General features: G+C 56.5%; 1 protein-coding gene across 1 annotated transcript in view; it reads right to left on the bottom strand.

Annotated features, from left to right (window-relative positions):
- Positions 1–8,565: 8,565 nt before the first annotated feature.
- The window catches only part of NALF2 (NALCN channel auxiliary factor 2), a 31,214-nt gene continuing 21,993 nt past the window's right edge, over positions 8,566–17,786 (bottom strand). The window contains exons 2-3 of the mRNA XM_066640210.1: positions 16,303–16,474; positions 8,566–15,359 (exon numbers count right to left, since the gene is read on the bottom strand). Coding sequence (XP_066496307.1) covers positions 14,938–15,359; positions 16,303–16,474 — 594 coding nt within the window. The 3' untranslated portion in view covers positions 8,566–14,937. The remainder of the gene's footprint in view (positions 15,360–16,302; positions 16,475–17,786) is intronic.

Raw genomic sequence — 17,786 nt, 5'->3', positions numbered from 1 at the left:
ATCATGTCCCCCCTCAGGCACCTCTTTTCTAGGCTGAAGAGGCCCAAACGCCATAGCCTTTCCTCATAAGGAAGGTGCCCCAGCCCAGTAATCATCTTAGTCGCTCTCTTTTGCACCTTTTCCATTTCCACTATGTCTTTTTTGAGATGCGGTGACCAGAACTGGACACAATACTCCAGGTGCGGCCCTACCATCGATTTGTACAACGGCATTATAATATTAGCCACTTTGTTCTCAATACCTTTTCTAATGATCCCAAGCATAGAATTGGCCTTCTTCACTTCCGCCGCACATTGGGTCGACACTTTCATTGACCTGTCCACCACCACCCCAAGATCTCTCTCCTGATCTGTCACAGACAGCTCAGAACCCATCAGCCTATATGTGAAGTTTTGATTTTTTGCCCCAATGTGCATGACCTTACACTTACTGACATTGAAGCACATTTGCCGTTTTGCTGCCCATTCTGCCAGTCTGGAGAGATCCTTCTAGAGCTCCTCACAATCACTTCTGGTCTTCACCACTCGGAAAAGTTTGGTGTTGTCTGCAAACTTAGCCACCTCATTGCTCAACCCTGTCTCCAGGTCATTTATGAAGAGGCTACTGGATGTAGCCACAAGGCAATGGAGGTTTGGGATCAGAGTTTTCCTTCTCTCAGATGAGCTGCTTTCCCAGGCTAACGAGTCCCATCTACCCGGCAGCTGTTTAGTTGCCTCTTACGACAAGTACAGCCAAACTGAGGGCCTGTTCTTATCCCCCAGTCCCCAGGGGTAAAAAAGTTCGACACCCCTACATTAGACTAACTCCTGTGGCTGTACGGTTTTAAGGCATCCAGTCCCACACCTACGAGTATGAAATGAAAGACTCAGGCTGCAATCCTAATCACACTTTCCTGAGAGTAAGCCCCACAGCACAAAATAGGACTTACTTCTGAGTAGACCTGGTTAGGATTGTGCCGTCAGTCTCCTGTGCACTTCCTGGAGATGAAGTCCCATTGAACACAGTGGGACTTCTTTCTGAACAGACATGCACCTTCTCCCCTAGTGACAGACCAACCCACATGGTGGACAACATCATGGTTCAGACCTGGGGAGGGACGGAAAAGGTGGAGAAGCAAACGGCCTGATGAAAGATTTCTGACAAAGGATGTGTCTGTGCAGAAACCCGATGCAAGTGGGACTGCCTTCTTCAGGACCACAGAGAAGAAATCCACCACACCAAAGCACCCCCAGCTCAGATACAGATGTGTTCTTTATCATAAATCATCCACCATCAACTCCCACTGGAGTTCGTCTCCCCACTTTGATCTGCCTCAAATATGCATTGAAAAGGGGAACCTTCCCTCTGACCACCCCATTCTGAGCAGGAAATGGAGCCAGGGAGCCACAAAGCTTCATTACATGGTCTTCTCCTTAAGAATATGCTCCCAGACTAGACTTCTCTCTTCTTCCACCTCCACACATGGAAGGGGGGCATGCATCATGTGGCTACTTTCCCGCTGATCCATTCAGGATTCTTCCAGTGGGCACTGGATGAATGCAGCGGACCACAGCCTACGAAAGCCGAGTGCACCACAATGTGCAAAGGGCTTTTGTTTTCCACCACAAACTGAATGGCCAATATTCCCCTGGTGTATCTTGCTCAGGGATCTCTTGATCCCTTACCTCATCCAGCACAAGGCCCCCCCCCTGCTTCCTAGAGCTCTTTCTTGCCAGATGACAGCATACCACTCAGCCTAAACCAGCCTTCGAAATAGATCCTGTTCACGCCTCTCCTCTTCACACCTCTATCCTGACACCAGTTTCGACATGCTCCAGCTGTTACTCGCATTGACACATGTTGCTATAGGGTGAGGCAGCCTGGAGGCATCTGTCTGGTCGCTGCTTCTGTGCCCCAAATCCCTGTTGCATAAACCTTCTCCCACCCTCCCCATCGAGCAACAGTCCTGCCTGTCTCCCTTCACGAGAGGATTCCAGTAGCCCTGAGAGGGGGATGAGTTTGTCCCTTCCCCCCACACGAGGTGGGTGAGACTCAGCTCAGATGCCTCCAGCCTCCACAGCTGCTCTCACCAGGCATCGCAAAATGCAGGACAGAAATATGAGGGCTGTGAAACTGAATGGCGGGAGATCTGGGGTGACCAAAAGGAGGGACTTCTTGGCACAGCAGCCCTTAGTCTATGCAAGTCATTGCCACAGGGTGTGTTTCTGGTCACGAGCTCAGGCGGCTTTTGTGACACCTTCCTGGAAGGCCAGGGGTCTGGGATCCATGGCTTGCACGTGGGCCGTGGCAGGAGTGAAGCCTGCCTTTGCCCCTCACTGGGGGCTTCTGTGGGAAGCAGGTGCTGGGCCTGCCGGGCTCCCTTGGGCCAGGGCCAGCAGGGTTTCTCTTCTGGTCATCTGCAGAGTGAAGACACTGGCAAGCAGAGGTGGCTGATGGGGCCAGGGCCCACCTTAGGCCCACTTCCCACTGGCCGTGCGTGTCTCCTCCCAAGCCCGTGTCTGGCTTGTTACGGGCTGGCTGTTGCCTGGCAAGAAGCCCTCCTCAGCTTCTATGTGGCAACATGTTGTGTGGAAACAGACCTGAGAAAAACTGAAGGATCCCGAGCAGCCTCCCCTGAGTCATGCTCGCCTGCAAGCCTCTCGGCTATTCCGCTTCCAAGAGTCTAGATGGTGACACATCTGGCAGGCCGCGAGTGGGGCAGTTTCAAAGGTGTCTGCCATTTCTGACTCAGACAGGACAGGTCAGGACAGCCTATGGCTCCCCCACCCCACCTGTGGCTTTGACGCAGCCAGCAGCATGCATGCGCACCCCATGCTCCGGAGGCAGGCGCTCACAGCTCCTGGTTCTGCAGTCGGGGCAAGCAGGAGAAGACACTGCCTGGAAGCAGCAGCGACTGAACTGCGGCTCTGCTCCAAAGAGGAGCTGCCCCAAACTCTGGTGGTCAGAGTGTTCTCCAAGAGCTCAGTTAGAAAGGGCTCTGCACACAGGGTGCCCCCCCATCTCCATCAGGCTGAAGGTGTGCTTTGGGGTGACCACAAGGTATCTAGACAAGGTATCCTCTTTTTCCAGGACAGTCCTCTTCCTTAGCCTCATGTCCTGGAAAGGAACTTAAATGTCCTCCTTTTTCCTATGAGCAGCCCCTACTGGCAGCACATAATCTTCTTGTAATTAATAAATTATATGTAATATAATTTAAAATTTAATAGTAAGTAATACAGTGTTTAAATTAACCACATGAAATCACATGAGATCGATATATGAGTGTTTTTAGCTTTTATTTTGCCATGCTCTATATTTTTCTTGGATGTCCTGCATTTTGGGGTGGCTTGTCCTCCTTTGTGGTTATGACAAATGGTCACTCTGGGTGACCGGAACAAACGTGGGCGAGCAGGTGGACTTTTCAGAGGTCTGTGGGCTTACAGAACCTGAGCAGGCTTCTTTGAAGTGAAGTCTCATCAAGCTTCCTGGGAAATGGCTTCCTGGGAAATATGGTGGGGGTTGCAGGCTCCTTTGCAAGGCTGGGAGGCCCACCAGGCCAGCACTCTCTCCTCGAAGGATTCGATCCCTCTTCCCACCAGGTGCTCAAGCAGGCTGGCAATCACAGCACAATAATGGTGTGTTTGAAAACGACCAAACTCCTTGACTGACAATAAAAGAGCAAGGCCTTCTTAGCCCGTGTCCCACTCAGTGTGTTGGTTCATGACAACACACAGAAGCTCAGGCTGCTGCCATGTGCTGAGCTTAACTGGCCTGAGTATGGGCTGCCACATTGCCACAGTTGCTCAGAAACAACATGGACAGCGGTAGGTGCAGAGCAGATCTGGCAGGACCCGTTCAGCCCACAGCATGGACACGCAGAAGGACAGGTACAGCCGGAAGGCTCACTGGACTTACAGAAGCAGGGGCTGCCTTGGGCTGAGGGGCTTGTGGGAGGACACTCCTGGAGAGAGACTGGAAGGGAGAAGGGAGGCAGCGGGGCTGGAGTGGGAGAGGAATGGGGCGGCAGGCAGGCAGGCGTCATCTCTTTGTCATGCAAAACTGTTTCCGTTCACTGGGGCTGGCTGGCACCTGACGTGCTTATTTGTTAGTTCCTGTTGATTTCCTTGGAACCGACTTCCAAGTTTCTGTGTTCAGGCTTGCAGCCCAGTTCCCTGATCCAAAGCACATTTCTTGGAAGTCAGTTCCACTGAAACCAACTTCCAAGTAGGGCATCTTCACAACACTTTAAGACTTTTTATTCTATGCAGAAAGCAAAGGAGACCCCACTTTAATCTTCTTGGACGCACATCTGTCTCTGCCTTTCTCAGCTCAGAGAAGTGGTCATCCCCAGTTCTCCCTGCTCAGTTGGCAGGAAGTGCAGATGTTGTGATTGTATGATGACCAGTCAGCATTCGTGCTGCTGCACTGGAGAGGCCACTTGGTCCTCCCAGGGCTTGGAAAAAGGGAATCTGGCTTCTCCTGGAGAAGCTGGGCTCATCAGCAAGAGGTTTCCAAGGCATGCCAAGCCCTGGAGCCAGAGGGCGAGCTGAACGAAGGGTGGTCTGCACTGGACTGCTCAGGCTGCCAGTCTCCCAAGGCAAACCCAAACAGAAATACTTTGCTTGATGGCTGGGAATATTTTGGAAACCTCTTGGATTGCGATCCTTTTATTAGTTGCACAACTTTGCGATTTTTCTTTCATCAGAGAAGTTCTGTGAAGCTCCTTTAATGCGAAAGCAAACAAGACTTTCTTCCCAAGGTCTCCCTGCCAGGCTGATTCAGTGCAACACAATGTGATCTTGTTCACTTGATTAGAAGAGCGCTTGAAAACACTTACCGGGAAGGAAGCTACAAGCAAACCCAGAGTGTTCCCAGTCTCCCAACAATCATGCCATTGCTTTGGGGTGAAAACAGATGCCTCATTGTGGAAGGGCAGGCTGGGTTCCCTAGTTGAAGCTGCACGGCCACACAGCTCAAAGCCCTGGCAAGGCAAGCTTGGAAATGGTGCCACAGGAACCACCTGGAGAGCCATGGATGGGGGGCACCCACCAAGACTGCTCACCACCCAGTAAGTCCACACTCGACGCCACCTAAGTGGCACCCAGGGCAAATGCCCGCTCGTGCCACACCCTATCTATGCTTCTGGCAGTGAGGAGGCTGCACCTGCAGAACAGATAGAAGCGGCCGCAGCTCACCTTCTCCCAGGAGGTGTTGCAGGTGAACTGAGAAATGAGTGACAAACTCAGAGGTCTCAACAGCCTGCCTCCAGGGCAAAGGGTTGCTGGTTTCACTTTAGGTGAAATATGCAAACACTCAACCCTGCAGGTGATGAGGAGCATTGTCAGAATCCAGGGCTGGGCTGTGCAAATGCAGAGGGGTTGTTTGCTGATTTTGACCATCAGCCTTATTGTTCAATAATGTTCAATAATGTTGAGAATGCCCCATTTCCAGGCTGTTTGGTGCACAATCGAATGGGTAAGAACCTTCATTCTCTTAAGCCACCGCATTTTTTTAAATTCTAGCCTGTGTTTGTAATGTAGACTAGGAAACCTTCCCCCACCCATTTCCAGAATGCCTGATGTGTGTCGGCCCAGGGCACTGACCTGAGGGAATGCAGAGGCTTCCTGGCTGGTACTTCACAGCTATTTGTTGCAAAGTGAGTTGCTGGCTTCTGGGAAGGCTTTTGAGAAGCAACAGTGCCCTCTAGTGGACAATGCTGAGAACCACAAACAGGAATGCTTTCCCCTTTTGCAGTTTAGCCGCAAGTCCAGTTCAGGTCCCTGGCCCAATTCTGAATGCGGCCGCCAGGAACTGAATGCAACAGATGAAGGGCCGAGCGAGACTGAGCCAGAAGTGGGTGGCCGCACGCTCCTTCCAGAAGCCTCCTGCCACCATCTCCTGCACCTGCCCCCTCCCTGGAAGCTCTGCCGGCTCCCGGGCAGTGCCAAGAGAGGCTCTGCCTAGTCTTGATCCACTTCTCCGCCTGGATCTCACTAACAAGCTTCATGAAAGGCTCAGCAATGAGGCTCCAGCCAGACTGGGTGCAGCTCCTTCCATCATCCTCCCCAATTAATTAACTCATCAGGATGGAACCATCCTGCCACTCTGCCCCTCCAGGCGCGTGTGGGAAAGGGATCAGTGTCACCTCTGCGAGAGGCGCACTCGTCCCTGACCTGGTGAGCAGGGCGCAGTCCTTGCCTGCTGCTTCTGCTCCGCTGGGCGAGGCACCTCCACCTCCACCGTAAGAGGGGGGCACTCATGGCCTTGGCTGGGTGGCTCCTCCTCGGCCTCTTGCCCTCCACCTCATTGTCTCTGGAGCCAAAGCTGACCCACTGCTCAGTGCTCCTTCCTTCCGACTCCCCTGGGGTGCTGGCCAGGCCCCGCTTTCTGCCTCCCAGCCTCAAGCAGAGCGGCACTGTTGCTGCTCCTGCATCAGCCTCCACAACCACAGCTCTATGTGGCCATCATGTAACACGGCCTGACCAACCCCACCCCCCGCCTCTCTGGGTCTCCCTGGTATCAAGGCCATCGATCTGCCAGGGAGGCCAAACAGCAGCATTGGCAACTGCAGGGGTGGCACAAGACCTGCTGGCACTTGAGGATACCAGCCCCCTCACCCTCAAGTGGACAGCCTGCATTGGAAATGGAAGAAGAGGGCGGAGCAGGCAAGGACATGGGGAGGTGGGCCCTCCTGCTGCCTTGTCCTCTGCCCCACCTCCCTCTCCCTGTTCCAATTTCAGGAGTGGAAGGAAGGGGAGATGGAAGTGGGCAAACCTGTCAATCTGCTGCCTGAAGTGAGGGCCTCAGTTGGCCTCAAGGAGAGGCTGGCCACGAGGCCCTCTTCAGAAACCAGTCGGAACTTCTGTGTTAATAAATGTGGCCATTAAGCTCAGGGAAAAGGGGGCCGCACAAAAGATGGGTGGGGAGGTTGCATGACCAACACCCTTTGTGAAGACTGAGTGGGCACTGGCCACCCATCCTGAACTCAGTGCCCTCCCCAGATGTGCCTGTGGTGGCTTCTGTGGCCATTCTCTCCTGTTCGAGGTTCTCCCTGAAGGGACACGCTTGTCATTTCATGTCCTCTAAGCGATACTAATCTCCCCCCCCCCCAGCAGCAGCAACTTCAGCTTGTCTCTTTTGTGGGGAGATCTGCCTGCAGGTCTAAGACAGACAGCAGTGCAACAGGTCCAGCTTTCCCGGTCCTCACGTGATGGAACCGTCACCAGAGGGTGCCAAGCAAGCAGGGCACCCTGAGCTACTCTGCAGCTTCCTGCATCCTTGGTCCAGAGGATTGTGGGAGTGTCCTGTCACGCCCTCTAAAGGCACTTCTCCCTCCCCCCTTCCCCTCCAGCAGGGGCTTCTTGGGCTCTCCCTGCAAAATCCCCTCTGCACCCTCGTCAGGCCTCATTCTGCAGCGAGTCAGGCAGGCAGCTGTGCTAGCTCTTTGTCAGAGGTGCCAGAAGGCAGGAAGCCAAATGCCAGGCGGGATCTTGCTGTAAAACATCCAGGGAAACAAGAGGCACTGCTTATCTCTTCCGGATAAACACCAGGGAGGCTCTGGCAAGCAGGCAGCTTCCGCTCACTGCCTGGGGCCTGCAGCATCACCTGTCTCGCTGTGGCCAACAACCCTGAGCAGTCCGGGCAGGGCGGTTCCTGCACACTGCCGGCCAGGAGGGAGGCCTGTCAGTGCTGCAGTGAGGTTCCACTGAATGGGCCTCACGGAGGCACCCCTCCTGCAGTGCGGTGATGGACAGCTGTTTCTACCCTGGTGCTCCAGCCCCACTCCCCACCTGCGGGGCCTGCTGTGCTGCAGCTCCCACTCCCCGAGTCCATGTGCAGAATGTGGCAAATCTCTTGACCTGGGACTGCCTGACCTGAGGTCACCTCCCAGCTGGTGACTGAAGTCTCCCAGTGAGCCTCCCATGTGTGCCCCAACAGCCCTGGCCTGCTTGTGCAAAGGGAGGTCACCAGACAGTTGAGGACTGCTGCTGCAACTTGGCCTCTTTGACAAGGGCTGTGTGTGTGTAGCGATGCAGCTGAGGATTTCCTGCGGCAAAACACCAGCAGACAACAATCAGGTGCCAGCCCAGCTGAGGGAGCTGCCAGACGGGGGAGTGTTGCCAAATCCGGCACTCGGGGAAGGCAAGTGCATGTCTGCAGACTTGCCGGCAAAGCTGGCACTCAGCCCAAGAGCAGCCAAACAAGGAGCCCCCTCGTGCTTCTGCCACGTCTAGCAAATCCAGCCCTGCAAATCCTCCTCCTCCTGGCAGCTGATGGGCAGAAATCCAGCTTCTGCTCCTCGGTGATTGACATGCAGGCCAGGCCAGCCAGGAAGCACACAAGGCCCTGCCTGTGCAGAGGTGTCTGCCTGCGGAGAAGGCCTTTGAGCGAGGACGTGGTGGATGGGTGGCCCTCCCTACCAGGGCTGTCCTGGGGGGGGGGCAGGCTGGCCCAGCAGATGCCAGCCTGGCAAGAACTCTCTTCTCTCACTCCTGTTGCCTTCGCCTCTGCGGGCAGCTGTTGGGTGTCCCTGCAAGGCTGGAGCAGCTCTTGGATGCACAAGGAGGGGAAAGAAAACTGTGTGTGTGTGGGGGGGAGTTATCATCAAGTCTTAACATTTTATTTCTTTACTGGGTTAAACGAGGAGCAGAGAAAACCTCTGATCCCAAATACAACAGAACTGAAAGCCGTACTGGTACAGAGACTATCGAAACACAGAGTAGTAGGATAATAGGTCAATACAACGGAAGTATAGCATGGTTTTGTTGTGGGTGGGTTTTTTTGTCAAACCATCCTGGAAAATAAATGTAGGAACTAGTGCAAAAGAGTTCTGAACATGAAGCACAGTGTATAAAAGGGCATAAGAAAACTGCCCCCTCCAAGGACACAGTCACTTTCTTAGGACAGAGGGAGGGAGGGAGAGAAACCTGGTGGGGGTCATGAGAGCCAGAGAAAGGAGGGGGGGGAAGCTGGAAAGAGAAACGGGGGGGGGAGTAGAAAGAATCTTGTCCAACACTGACTGGAGGAGGTCTGGCTGCCACTCACCCGCTGAGCCAGGACACAGGACCACTTGCCGGGCCAGCAGCCACCCGGCTCACCCGTGCGCTTGAGAAGGGTTCAGTGGCAAGCAGCCAGTTCCTGGTCCTGCTCAGCACAGTCCCTGGAGCGCCCCCCCCCCAGCTTCTCTTCCCTGTCTAGCCGAAGGTTGGGCTGGAGTATTGGGGGAGGAGCTTTGGCAGCGGCTGGAGAGCCCCCTTCCCACTATGAAGGCCCTAAAGGTTAAAAAAAATACCCAGCATAAAAACGAACCTTCCGAAACCCCCGCGGACGTGAATGGAGGGCGCGGGCTGAGCTGCAGCCTCCCCTCCCCTCCCCCCACCTGTGCAGGCTCCTTTGGCCACTGCCTCCCCTTTCCCACCCCACCCCTGAGGAGCAGCTAGAATGGCCGGGGGTGGGGGATGCTGTGCAGCCCTCCCTTTGAGAAAGAGGCTGCTGGTCTTTCTGGCTGGGACATGAACAGCAGACTGCTTCAACCTGCGTCACCAGCAATGGCCAGGGGAGGGGTCCCCCCTTCCCCTCCTCCATATTTTCTGCCAGGATGACAGAAGCACAGGCAGGCACCATGCTGCAGCCAGACTTTCTTCAAGGTTTATCCTCTAGAAGAGGGGTGCCCAAATCCCAGCCAGGGACCACTTGTGGCCCTCGGGAGCCCCCAGTCTCCAATGAGCCTCTGGCCCTCCGGAGACTTGCTGGAGCCCGTGCTTGCCTGATGCAATTGCTTTCAGCAGGAGGGCAACTGTTCAGCCTCTCACCTGAGCTGTGGGACAAGGGCTCCCTCCACTACTTGCTGTTTCATGTCTGTGGTACAGCAGTAGCAGCGAAGGAAAGGCCAGCCTTGCTTTGTGCAAGGCCTTTTATAGGCCTTGAGCTACTGCAGGATCTTCATTCATTCATAGAAGTTCCATCTCTAATAAATTCATTCAAATTTGAAATGTAAATTAATTCATTTTTTCCCCAGCCCCCTACATAGTGTCGGAGAGATAATGTGGCCCTCCTGCTAAAATGTTTGGACACCCCTGCTCTAGAACGCCAGGGAAATGTCGCTTTAAACTCCCCTGCAGATTCCACCTGCAAGGTATCAGTCCCAGGAGAGGCACTGGAGGGCTCTAGCGTGTGTACGACAACAGCGCAGGAAAGGGCCATGAAGCAAAGGCAGCTGGAAGGTGCAACTGAGCTCATCTCTGAGAGGGACACGGACATCCCCCCAACTCTCATTTGGCTGGGCTGCCCTGTTGCCTCTCCCATTCTGAGGAAGAACTTCTGGGCTCCAGGAGAAGCAGTGCCAGGGCGGTTCAGGCCCAACCAAATGTGCAGAGACCTACACAAGGTGGCCTGATCTGGGAGGGGGGTTAGTGTTTGTAAAGCAAATCAACCTTCCCCTCCAATCTGGTCACACTTTGTGATTGCACGCACAATTAGTTTGATCCCCTGAGCTCAATCAAGGCTCTGCACCTTGGACCAGACTAGGCTTCCTCCCAGAAGAGGGTCCTGATCACACCCTCAGCGGCTCCAGGAGAACAACCCTTGAAGCCCCTCATCCATGGGCAAAGTGGCACTTGAAAAGAGATGGATGACTCCATGCTCCTGGCAGCACCCGTCGGGTAAAGAAGAAGACAAGACAATCACAAACCTGCAAAACGTAACCAGAACCATTTTCTAAAGGGCCTGCAGTAATGGAAGAAAATCTGAATGGATCTTGTCAAGAAAAGGTAGGCAAACTTCCAGCCTCACTGCACGTGCAACTGAACTGTGAAGCCCAGAATCCTGGAGGCCACCTACAGCTGGTGCTAGAACACATCCAGCCAGGTCCCCCTCACTCCCAGTAATCCTGGGAGTAAGCCTTACTGCCCAGGTCACACCTCCGCACCCCATGCCCCACTTTGGCTGACTCTAGTGCTAGATCTCATGGCAGAGAGTTCCCAGGTCAGGTGCATGAAGACTGACAGAACTCACTCTCTTGTCACCTAATGGCCAATGGCTGAAACCACAATTAGCACAGACATTTGTAAGTTGCCATGGGGGAGAAATCAGAATAAGCATTTTAGCTCAGTCTGGCAGCTGTCCTTTCTAAATGTTCTGGAAACTGGTCTTCCAGAGATGTCTTCCTGGCCTCCTCTTTACTTGAGAGCTCAAAGCTCTGACAGAAAAGGTCTCTTCTGCTGAAAAGAGCAGCAATCCTCCCTCCCTCCTCCTTTCCATGGAGGCCTCTCACACCTCTGGAACTCCATGAGCAGAAGCGGCCCATGCATGGCAGGGTGAAGCGGCTGCCTCAGGCACAGGCCAGGTGCCCCTGCCCCCTCTCCCCAGGGTGAGAGAGCCTCTTGGAATGCCCCCCCACCTGCCAGGTGTCTTGGCCCTGCTCCCAGGGTGGGGAAGCTGGAGCCCTTTGTGGCTGCGGCATGCATCATGTGCCAAGGCGTCCTCTTTTTCTTTTTTAGGGGTGAAACAAAACAGAGTCTAAAACTCTTCTTCTGTAACTGTCAATTATGTCTAAAATAATGCTGGACTTGTCGGATTGTGCCCAGACATTCGGAAGCATGCTTAGCAGTTGTGGAGGGGCTTTGAGATGGGATCACGGAGTGTACTTGGCTCCATGCAGCCCACCAGGAGTCTGGCTGAAAGGCTACGAGCCCCATGGGGTGCGAGCTTCCATAAAGCCCAAAGAAGCTATCGCGACCCACTATGGGTTTCATGATCACAAACCAGAAGTGGGTCATAACAGCTTTTTAAAAAAAGCTTTTGAGGCTTGGGGAGCCCTGCAGAGGCATCCACGGGGATTCCCGCATGCCACAGAGGCCAGCACTGCCTTAGGTAAGTCTCAAACCCCCACTTTTGGCCCCAGCAGTGACACAATTGTGGCAGTTGTACCTGTGGTCTTTGCCACCACCCTGCCCCTTAAGGGGGCAGGGACAAGGCTTTCCTGGCTGGGGTGTTGTGATGCCCAGTCTGTGAACCTCTGCCTAGATAACCCCTGGAGAGTGCCCTGTCCTTTGGGAGCCTGTCGCTGCCAGACCTCTGGGAGACGAGGCGCACTTTTCTGGTCTGAATGAAAAATGGGCGCCTCGTGTCACTCTCCCCCGAAGATGCCTGCATTTAAAACAGGGGAGAGGGAGAGCTCTCTGCTGCCGCTCTCTGACTGCAGTAACTCAGGCAGAGCAGCAGTGGGCCGCCTCCTCCGAGAGAGATGGATCTGCTGCTGCGTCTCTGTGCAGGGAGTGGCCCCACCACCTGAGTGCACCCAGCATCAGGTCAAGCAAAACCACCCAGCCAAGCAGACCCGAGATTCAGGCCCAGAACAGCAGATCCTCCTGCCAGAGGTGGGCACTGTAGGAGCCCTGATGGAAAGGAGGATTTCTGGGTCACACGTGTGCCACAGGTGAGTTTATCTGGCACCTGGCTTAGGAAGTGACTGTGTGAGGGACACCCTTCAGCCTGTCTTTGGAGGTACTTCCCTTCCTCTGCTGCCTCGTCAAGGTTTCCATTGACTCTGGTGTTTCTTTGCGGGGACTGGAGAGCTGCCGGATGGAGGGTTTCTGGAGCGATGAGCTGCTGCTCTATCTGCTCATCCAGCTGGCAGGTGGGGAGGAGTGTGTGCGGAGGGAGGGGGTCAAGGCAAAGGCCCAATCCAAACAATACACTGGGGTGGGATTGTTGGGCCACACCAGCCTGTCCAGTGACACACATGCCTGTCCTGCGCAAAGCAACTGCCTGTCTACACTGCCAGCTTGGTCCTCCACAGACCCACTGGCCGATCATGAGGCCTCGGGACAGCCCGTGCCCCGTGCAAGGGACCAGCAGCCCGCCGCAGGTGCTACTGGCAAGTGCGTCCACAGCCATCCTGGAAGAAACAGGGCAGCCCCTGGCAGGGCCAAAACAATCCATATCACACTCGCTCCTGCCAGAGGAAATGTGGGCCAAGAACACAGGCTGTGTGGAGTGCAGCCACAAACCATCCTGCTCCCTGCAAGCCACTGAATGATCCAACTGACCTGGAGACGTGAGGAGAGCCAACAGCAGGGACAAGGAAGGACTCGGATCGACAGAGGAGATCAGCGGAAGAGCCGAGCGGACAAGATGGACCTGAAGCTCCCAAAGCAGAATGGGTGGAGCCTGTTGTATGGGCCAGAGGTCAGGCAGCCAACGAGTGTTGGGGGGGCAAAGACCACACCTCACCCACATAACTGATTTGGATCAGACCCACTAGAGACTTGGGGCCTTGGGAACCACTCTGCCCAGGCCCCGCTTAATCTCTTGCTTTGGTGAGATAGACACAGCAGTCCCAGATGCCGCCTCCTTGGAGCCCACCTTGCAGGGGGAAGTCTTTGCGGGGGGGGGGGGGGGGTTCTGCCTAGCCTTGCATTTGGGCACAGCATCTCTGGTCTCTTCACAGGCAGTGGAGTCATTCTTTCTCTGGGGGCTGCGGCCTCCTTCCAGGGCCTGCTTGACCAATGCACCAGCCACAGGCCTGGTGGACAGGAGCTCCCAACAGCAAGCCGTTGGCCAGGCTCGCTGCTCCCCTGGCTGGCTCCACAAGAGCTGCTGGGAGATCCCCAGGAGGGGCTCCCTAGCAGGACCTGCTCAGCAGCACCAGAGCCATCACACACTGCCCTGGTGCCCGGGCAGGGATGATGTCACGTGACACGTGTCCCGTCACCTCACTGCCAGGTTCTCCCTGGAGGAAGGGGTACTCGCTGCATAGGCTTCATGCCCCCCATTCCTTCTCCAGCGGAGGCTCTCCTTTCCATGGGAGAAGGAACAGAGAGCACAAAGCCACCAGCACCTCCTCCACCCCCCTTGGTGCAATGCCTGGGGCAGCTGCCCCTCAGACTCCACCCTGGTTACAGCACCTTCTCAAACACAGCCATTCTGCTTGGGAGCACCCGTGACCAGCCCACAAACACAGAGGCAGCTGTGCCCCTGAGCCGACGGGGTGCGTGTGTGCCCAGAAGAGGAGCAGAGCCCTAGAGACAGCTCAGCGGGCGGGGATGGAAATGCACTCAGGCCCCACCAGCTGCAGAGGCAGCCAGAGAATTCACGCACAGGGGGATCTGAGCACAATCCATGTCCGAAATGACAACGAAAGGGGCGAGCTGGTGCAGACGGACCCAGGCGGGGCCGAGAGGCACTCTGGGAGGTCACCCGGGGAAGGAAGGCCCATTCCTTTCTAGCGAAGCAGAGAAGCGCTGCCCTGCCTGGGAGGCACAGCCTGAGCCGGCTGCTTGCAGCGTGGACAGAGCCAGGCCCCGGGAAAGGCGCAGCCTTCCGCAAGCAGAGGAACCCACGTGGCTGGAAGTGCCAGCAGTGCTCTGGGCTTGACCTGCAGCAGTGAGGACAGGAGATCATTCTCTGTGTGGCATCGGGGGGGGGGGATGAGTGGGGCCTCGGACGCCAGTGGACAGGAGGGAGCGGGGGGGGCCTCTGTGTCATCATCAGCATCACTGTTTGGGTCTGGCTGAGAGAACAATACAAACGTGGTGCCTCTGGCCGGCCGGCTCCGTTGCCCCAGGGCACAGGCACCCAGGAGGGCACTTCTGCCCCAACCACCATGGACCGCCGGTGGCAGCGAGTGGAGCGGAGCCCCCTCTGCCTCTCCTCTGCCCCGGCCCCCCGCCTGGCCTGCGGGGCCTGGCTGTACCTCATCCTCGGGCCCCCACGGGCCTGCTGTACACTGAACCCTTCTCAAGGCGAAGCCCCCACAGCCCTGCAAACGCGCCGGGGGCCTCTTCGCCACAGGCAGCCTCTGCGACGAGCCGCTCTGGGAGGGAGATTCCGCGCGGGGTGGGTCTGCGTGTGCCACCCCCGATCCTGCGTCTCCCACTGGGGGAAGAGCGGGTGCTTCCCCCCCGGACAGGGACAGAGCAGGCACCTTGCCTGGAGGTTTCCTTTCCCGCTGCAGAGTCACTCGTCTCTGGCCAGGCTCTCATCCATGGCAGGCAAGGCCTCCAAGCGCAGCCCCCCGCTGCCAGCGGCCCCCCCACTGTGCACGCTGGAGAAGGACACCATGGTGTGGAGGAGCATTAAGACCAGTACACACAGTCTGAGCCGGCTGTGGCCGAGGCGGGCCCCTGCAGAGACGGGCAGCAGGGACGGGTGGGGCTGGGGGTGCTGGGGGTGGTGGTAGTAGAGGTGGTAGTGCTGCTGCCGCTGCTGCTGCCGCTGCTGGTGGCGGGGGGCGTCCTGGTGCTGCTGGCCACGGAACGCCTCCGACTCCGTGGACTTGGTGGAGGCGTTGGAGTTGCTCTCGGGGTGGGGGTCGCAGGAGTCCCACGGCACGTCACAGCACTTGGCCTCCTGGGGGGGCAGTGGGTTCTCCAGCAGCCCTGGCAAAAGACAACAGGAAAGAGCAGGAGTCAGCTGAAGGGAAGAGGCTCCCCCCACAGAAGGGCCGGAGGAACACAGGCAGGGCTGCAAGAGCCCTTCAGTAGGCCGGCCCAGGCAGGCAGCTGACTGGCAAAAGGGGGTGGGGGTGGGGGCCAAATCCAGATGTTTGGCATCTGGCTGGTGTCCATAGACAGACAAGGTGGCAACTGCCCCTCCCTTCCCCCCATCCCCTGAGAACAGCCCCATCAGAAAGTGCTCCACAAGAGGAGAAGCAAAGGAATGAAGGGAAGCTGACTCTGGGCCCCCGAGGCCTTCATGTGGGACTGGACCCATGGCGGGTTGAGGCGGCCTGGTGCACCCGACTACTGATGACTCCACTGCCACCCTCTAACCTCCTGCCCCCTCCACCCCCACACCTGTGCAGTACAGTCAGGAGGTGGCAGAATGTGTCCCTGGCACAGCCACTCTCCTTTTACCACCAGCCCCTCCGCCAAGCGCTCCCAGGATGCCTTTCCAGACCCACACCAGCCTAGGAGGAACCAGTGCCTCTTCCCGGCCTGTGAGGCCCTCTGGGGCTGCCCACCAGCTCCCTCCTCACTCACTCTTTGCTCCAGACGTAAAGCCCAGTCTTACTGGCTTGTCATGCCAGTATATTGCCAGGGCAACGAGAGCCCCACTGTCAAAGGAGCTCCTCTGCAGCGGTTAAGTTGCATGCTGCCAGCAGCCTGGTGCAGAGGCGGGGAAGGGGTGGGGCAAGATGGAGTGGGACTGTGCCTTCAGCCGTAGTGCTTGATCCCTCCTGCCACTTGCCTCCCAGTTCTTGCTGCAGGCTGTGTGCTGCCACTGCCTTGACGCTCCCCGCTCCCCAACTCCATCTGCTCTGGCTTCCTCCGTGCACCATGCTCTCCACCACAGGGACCCGCCTTGCCAAGTGCCCATTACCTGTACAGATGAAGCCAGGCAGCCCTCCATAGATCAGGTCGTCATTGTCCGGCAAGACAAAGGGGCACCTGGTCTGCACCTCCAGGCAGTATTGCTTGCATGGAATCCGGTGTGGGCACTGTTGCTGTGTCACATTGAAATACTCCGAGCACAGCCAAGCCTTGTAGACAGCCTGCGGGAAGGAAAGGAGAGGCCAGAAGAGGGTGAACACACGACCGAGCATAGAACGCTGCCCCGCCGCTGGGGCCGACCCAGCATGCTGTGGAGATGCTGCTGGGCACCCCTGCAGGCAGAGATGGGATGATAGTGGCTCTCCTCCTCTGTAAGAGGCACCCCAAAGCCATGGGGGGAGAATGGTGGGGTGGAGGGCGACTGCCTTGCAGACCTGGGAAAGAGCAAGCTGAGCCAAGGAGGTGTCGGGGAGATCAAAGGGCCACGTGAGCGAGAACAACTTCCGCTCTTAAGGTCTGGGAGGGGGTGGGAACGGACTGGGCGTCTGTGATGAATGCCTTGTTCCCCCCATCTTCTTTTCGGGGGGGGCAATTTTTAAACACTTCTTCCTGTCCAGAAGCTCCTGTGCAGGTCCAGCAGCTTCAGAGCAGCTGAGAAGTCCTCCTGCAGCCACCTCGTCCTTCCCTTGTGCAGGTGGATCTAGTCTTTCTGCCCAGCTGGAGTAGCCAAGACTCACTGACTGGGGGCCGAACCTGCTCCTCTAAGACAAGGAGTGGGGTGGTTTGGTGGGGGTTCTACTCCTCCAGTCAGGCAGGCCACATCAAACGGGGGGGGGGGGATGAGGTTCCAGCACAAGGCCAGGCTCTGTATGTTCCGTCCTCCTCGTGGAAGGAGCACCCACCCACTTCTCACCCAGGGAGTGCGGCAGGAAGCAGGACTCCTGGGACCAGGGCAGCAGCTAGTGACGGGATCTGCTGTACATTTACATGCAGATACATGTGGGGATTGATGTGGGATTTGTTCACCTTTTTCCCTCCAAGCCAAGTGGCAAACTTCAGAGGGGCTTAAGGGAGGCGAGTGGTGCGGGTGTGCGCCTGCCTGCCTGCCTGCCTGCCTGCCTGCCTGCCTGCCTGCGCTTTGTTCTGGAGTAGCACACCTGCTCCATCTGCTGGACACTACTGGCTACTGCAGCCATTCAGACCAGCTTCACTTTGTGTCCATTCTGCCAAGTCCCGGCATTTCCATCAGCCTGCTTGTCCTCTGCCCCCTTTCCTCCTCTGGTTTAATTCCTGGATTTTTGATTAACTAGACCACTCTGTCTCCCGCCTGCCTGCTGGGCAAAGTGTGACATTGAAAGGGACGGGGCAAGGCCAATTCGGTTCCACTTTGTTTTGCAAAGGGACATGCTGGAACTCGGTATGCTGTTAAAAGAGCTTGGTTTCTGGTGAGGGTTTGTATGGCCTCCAGGCCTCTTCTTGTGGCTGCCAAGGAGAGAGTGGTAAGCCTAGTGGGGCTGCTGAGTCTCTGGGGGG

This window comes from Tiliqua scincoides, chromosome 12 (assembly GCF_035046505.1).
Source record: "Tiliqua scincoides isolate rTilSci1 chromosome 12, rTilSci1.hap2, whole genome shotgun sequence".
NCBI classification, from domain to species: Eukaryota; Metazoa; Chordata; class Lepidosauria; order Squamata; family Scincidae; genus Tiliqua; species Tiliqua scincoides.
This window is presented reverse-complemented; position numbering and strand designations above follow the sequence as displayed.